A 5,961-nucleotide genomic window follows, 5' to 3' on the forward strand; every position below is an offset into this window, starting at 1 on the left:
ATTTTGACTTCTTTCACTAAAATTTTCTTCATTCTCTTTTAATGAAAGTTTTTTTGGGAGAAATTGTTCTAATTTTTCTTGGCTCTTCCTTTTTAATCTCTCTTCATGGGTTTGCAATGATCCCATAAGTTGATCAAAAGTCATAGAATCTAAATTTCTAGATTCTTCAATGGCCACAACAATATAATCAAACTTCAAATCTAAAGATCAAAGTATTTTTTTTCAATCACACGAGTATCATTTAAACTCTCACTGTTTCTTTTTAATAAATTCACAATACCCAATACTCTTGAAAAATAATAGGAAATTGATTTCGATTCTTTCATATTCAAACCTTCAAATTCCCCTCTAAGAGTTTGAAGACGAACTTTTCGTACCTTATGTGTATTTTGTAATATCTCTCAAACTTCATTTGAGGTGGTTGCACTTGAAATCTTCTCAAAAGTGCCTTCATCCATTGCTTAATAGAGGATAGTGTGAGCTTTCTTGTTTCTCTTCCTCATATCTTTTAAAAAATCCCTTTGATTTGGGGATAAAGTGGTTTCATCTTATGATTCTTTGTTGTCTTTCTCTACAAATTCTCATGCATCTTGTGAACCAAGTAAAGCCTTCATCTTGATACTCTAATTGTCGTAATTGTTTTTGTTGGGTTAGGGAACTTGAAACAGATACGTCTCATTGACCATTTTTTCATATGGCCCTGATACCAATTTGTTGGATATACAGAAGCGTTAATAACAATTTCACTGAATAATGGGATTGATAGAGAGAAACACACAATTACAAAGGAAGGTAAAATTGGGGAGAATAAAAAACTTTATTGTATTCTATCACACTCTCTTAATCAAACATTACATAATCTACTATTTATAACTACTCACACTAAACAAAATAAAAACTCCTAAAAATAACATATAAAATCTTCTAAGACTTGACAATTCAAAAATAGAAACTAGAATTAAAATATTCTCTAATAAGTTTTTAGAAACTAAATCTAATTTTAATATTTAGAAAGTTCCTCATTCAAGATTACTTTCCAACACATCATACTTCAGTATGTAGAATTTTTTTGAACCACTTTTAACTTGACTTGAGCAACATTACATGGTGAACCTTATGTAACAAAGTAGAGTAATTATTAATCTTGAATTTTCTTTTAAGCTGTGTGCGGTTGTCAAGAAAATAATTTTTTTTTTCTTTTAATTCTAAAAAGATGGACTGTGAAAAGAATAAAGAGTAGGGGTTTCGAGTCCAGAGTCCTTGTTTGCCTTTTGTCGATGCCACAGGTTTCTCTTATAAGAAGCGTTTTGGCTAAGTGGCATATGGGTTCAACGTAAACTGGACCGTGCTTGAACCGGAGCTCAAGGAAGGAGTGTGGAAGGCCTCGAGTACGAACAAAAATAAGAGAAGCAAACTGCGTAGAGGAGGCCTCCACGTTTCCCTACATGCAGATCAACAGGCTTCATTTGATGAGGAGCGAGCAAATCATGGGATGACATGGTACAATCCATACAGATTGATGTGTCGGCACTGGCAACTGAGCGTTGCACTTGCATGGCCCTCCACTTTGTCACACCCTTGTCGCGCTGTCACTGTAGACATTGCCATTTGGTTGGCAGTGAAAGTAGTTGTGACGGTGTAGAGGAGTGTTCGTCTTGGCTTTAAGGTAGTCTCTCATCCTCACTGCTCATCTAAAGAGATCGAAATCATGTTTGGAGGAGGACGAGGAGGGCGAGGAGGAGGAGAACTGCAAGAACTGGGTGTTCTGCCAATTCATCCCTATCAAGCCTCGTATCAGCAGATGCTCCTACCTCACCCTCAGCAAGGGATGGTTGAGGGCCCAGCTGGTTTTCCTATCCAGGTCCAAGAATACCGTCGCCCTTCCATTGTTTTGCCTTCTGATCTTAAACCACGCCTGCGATGGTCACCAGAACTTCACACTCTTTTTGTTGATGCTGTTAATCAGCTTGGCGGCCATGAAAGTGAGGACTTGACTACTATTCTCTTATTTTCCCTGTTACCAATTTTTCATTTATGTGCCTTCTTTGGTTTCTGAAATGAAATGGAGTTCTATTATTTCTTTTGTTTTGTATTCTGGTTGGTTCAATTTACTTTAGTTTATGTATAGTGTAGACTTCTTTTGGTGGAGTGCTTTGGGGGCCGGGTTTTACAAGTTGTGGTTCAATTTTATGACCTGGGGTTTGTTTTTTCAGGCCTACATCTGTGTCCTTCTGGTGGGTGTATATGTGGTTCAACTGGACTCTTTACATTTTATTTTATTTTTTTTTGTATATATGCACTTGTGTTTTGGCAAATTATACCTATTTGTGGCATCAGAAGGAAGGGAGATTCTGGTGGCATGTGCCACAGTGGTTATTTTCTTAGCATATGAATTTCATTCTCCTAGGATCTTGTCAATTGTGGGTAATTACATCAATCCAATTAAATCAATCATGGCTGAATTTTTTATCTACAAATCTTTCCTGTGTTCCTGTTTGCACTTTTTCCAAGCATACTTTTCATTTGCATAATCATTTAATTTCATTTTTCATGTTAAATTCTTTTCTTTGTATTGATTTGAGATCTGCACAACATTGAGGTGTAGTTTGTCACTCTTCCTTTCATCCTGAATTGGCTTATTTTTAGTGATCAGTTGAGATCTGCACAACAATGAACTGTTCCTCACATCTCTTTTCTTTTCTTCCTTGCAGATTCATACCACATTCTGTAGTTGATTCTATAGTATTCTCAAACATAGATGTCTGTTTGCTGGGTATTGGTCGCATGCATGTTTGAGGGTCTAGGTTTTGTTCAACTTTTCTCCTTTTGAAGTATGATCTGACACTATAATTCTGATTTAGTGGCTTTCTCTGAAATCTAGCTAGCTGATTGATGGCAAGTGATGGCAACCTTGTCTGTTGGATAACTGGGTTTTTATTTTCTTTTCATTTTTACCCTTCTGTTTTTGGATGTAGGATGGTCTTGTAGTTCTGGTATGATCAATTCTGAAGAGATTCTTCTGTCCCTTCCACATGCTTATTGGAATGTTTCATTTACCATGCTCAATGCTCATGGTTCTCATTGGACGATACTGTTGGAATTCCTTTTGTTGTTTCTTTAGTGGGTACTGATAATGTTATTGGATCCTTTGAGCATGCCCTTTTGTATTCCTTCCAAATCCTTTTTCTTCTGTTTCTGATATACGTGTGTGGCTCGTGTTTGTATTCGCCTTTAGTATTTGTCGCCTTTGAGATTTGTCGCATTCAGTATTTGTATTTTCGTTCTATTGATTTTTAGGTTTTGTCGCTATTTCTGGTATTTTCCTTTGCATTTAGCTGGTGATAGTTTGTTTTTCTCTAGAGGCATCCTTTTTTTGCCTGAATCACTATGTTCCCTTTTTTAGCATTAGAAGTTCTCATAGATCATGTTACATAGTAATCTGGATATGCCCTCCCCTTTGTGGTTATTTAAGAGTTACACATGACAAAGGAGATTGAGATGAGTAGTAAGATTAGAAATAACATAATTAGAGAAGAATGCACTAATGGGATGGTAGAGGCAGTACCAATTGGGGCGAAGATCCAAGTAGGTTGGCCAATGGTTTTTCCTTGGGTATTGAAGACCAATAACTGTCCTACTTGAGGAGTTATCTACCTTAAGTATAAGTGTTGCAAGGATGGAGGAAGACCAAGGGATGTTAGCTGTGGCAGTGGGAAAAGATATAAAAGGCTGACCCTGCATAGTCATGTAGAGCAGCATAGTGGGATTAGGCTTAGTTGAGTAGAATCTGTGATGAATATAGAGTTAATTAATAGGCTTGCAAGTTATGAAACCAGAAAAAGAAATGGATCTTATTATAAACAAGAAACTAGAAAGGAAAAAACTGGAATTGAGGAAACTTCTTAACTATATTTAGGAGGCCAAGTTGGATTTGCTTTATCTGGAGAGGCCTGGGTGATAACTGCAGCACTAGTTCCGTGTACTTAATTATTCAGTTTTCCAGTTCACCTTCACCATTGGATATATCCTCATCTGATCTGATATATTTCAACCTTGATCTGTTTTGGTTTTATATATATATATATATATATATATATATAGTTATTCATTTGATCATTGTCTGAGCCTATGCCTTATTTGGAATGATTTTATACCTGATCTATCTTATTTCTCTCCTCATTACAGGATATTTCTCAGTAACAAATAGGCTTGACTGTTTTGTGATTAGTATAATTTGTTTCAAGTCATTTGCTTATAATATGTCAATGCACCTCATTCCATTTACTAAATTTGGACAAGTATATCAATTAATACATCTCTTGTTGTGCACTCTACTTTCAGAAGCCACCCCCAAGGCTATCATGAAGATAATGGCTGTAAGGGGATTGACTCTTTACCACTTGAAGAGCCATTTGCAGGTACTTCCATCATTTAACATTTAATTTTATTTAGATGCTTAACACAAACTATTCAGTGTAATTCAAGTAATAGTGAAACCGCCATTTCCAATTACTGAAGGATGTTTATTGGTGTTTTACAGAAGTATAGGATGAGAATGCTTTCAGTAAAGGAGGCAACTAGAAGGACATCCCAACAAGGTAGGATTTTGTTTAATGCATCTTCTCTTCATGCCTGCGAATTTGACCTTATAATGTTGCATATGTACTTACTGAAAACCTTGCTAGCGAAGTTTGTCATCATATGAAGGAAGGTTATAAGGCTTCATTTTCAATGTTGTGAAATAATTGTACTCGGAAGCAAGATGACAAAAGAGGTTGGAGAAGTAAAATTTATGGTAACTAGCTATTGTCTTGGCAAATTGTGGTAAGCACGATAGCAATTGTCTACATCTCAACTATTTTGGTTTGGCTAGATGAGTCCCTGTGGGCCGCGCCACTCAGCTCTATCTTGGAACATTTCCTTCATTGAATCGAACATTATCATGTCGTTTCTCCCTACCTTCACCTAATATCGTTTATCTTTAATTTTGTCCCTTCTAATTATAAGTTTCCAAAACTTTTAACAAAGTTAAACCAATTTCCAAGAAAATTGAACTGCTATAAATTTTGAAGTTTCTGCAGCATTATCATACAAGTTTTTTTCTCTTTTTCATGTTGAAACTTACCTTCTTTTTCTCTATGCTACAAAATGACTATCACAGCGGAGAAACAACGCAAAAAAGGAGGAACTTCGTCATCCTCACTCCCAGAAGATAAGAATGAGTAAGAACATCCACCATCTTTTATCATGAATGAACACTGCAGCTTTCATTTTCTATACTCTGTGCGACCATGCTACAGCTAGCTAACTTGACACATTTTTTCTGTTTCTTTGTTTGCTTGCTTTCTTCTTTCTTTCCCTTCATTTTTATTTTTTATTTTTGGTGATGGGGTCTTTGCCGTTTACAGGGTTCACAAAAGTGAAGAGGAAGGGAAGAATAAAATTGTGCATGACTCGGAGGTTGACCCTGCAATTGTATATTTGAATTTGGATGATAAAGGGGATGATGATACAGACATTGCCATGGCAACCGTCAACCTCCCTGGGGTCAATATTGAGTCTCCATAGGAGGAACTAGATGACTGAATTATTAGAGTGGTTATCGAAAAGAATTATAGTTTAAAATAGAGATTTTTTTTCTTCTTTTCTCTTTCTTTCTTTCTTTTCAGATTCTTGAGGGTTGCAAGGTTGGAAGCCTTGGCCTAGCCTGGTCCTGCCCGTTAGGATACGGATAAGGTCTCAATAATTTGAGGACTCAGATGATTCAGAAACGAATCACTGTTTTGAACTCAGAGATGCACTTGTAAATCTCTAGGATACTGTAGCTTGTTGGTCAGAACATGATCCAGAGGCTGGAACCCATGAGGTCTGTGGAAAATAAAGGCAAATGAGGTGCATGGGGGTTGTGGTGGGGGTGAGTTGTTCAATGGCACATGTTGGATGCAGGGATGAATGGTGGGG

The 5,961-nt window shown here is 36.6% G+C and overlaps 1 protein-coding gene across 1 annotated transcript; it reads left to right on the forward strand.

The window, feature by feature from the left end:
• The first annotated feature begins 4,338 nt into the window (after positions 1–4,338).
• LOC117912123 (protein PHR1-LIKE 3-like) lies at positions 4,339–5,629 on the forward strand. The gene is made up of 4 exons (XM_034826600.1): positions 4,339–4,418; positions 4,541–4,598; positions 5,162–5,222; positions 5,409–5,629. Exons 1-4 carry the CDS (start codon positions 4,362–4,364, stop codon positions 5,566–5,568), a joined length of 336 nt encoding a protein of 111 aa, XP_034682491.1. The 5' UTR covers positions 4,339–4,361; the 3' UTR covers positions 5,569–5,629.
• Positions 5,630–5,961: the final 332 nt, after the last annotated feature.

Source organism: Vitis riparia, chromosome 4 (genome assembly GCF_004353265.1).
Source record: "Vitis riparia cultivar Riparia Gloire de Montpellier isolate 1030 chromosome 4, EGFV_Vit.rip_1.0, whole genome shotgun sequence".
Classification (NCBI taxonomy): domain Eukaryota; kingdom Viridiplantae; phylum Streptophyta; class Magnoliopsida; order Vitales; family Vitaceae; genus Vitis; species Vitis riparia.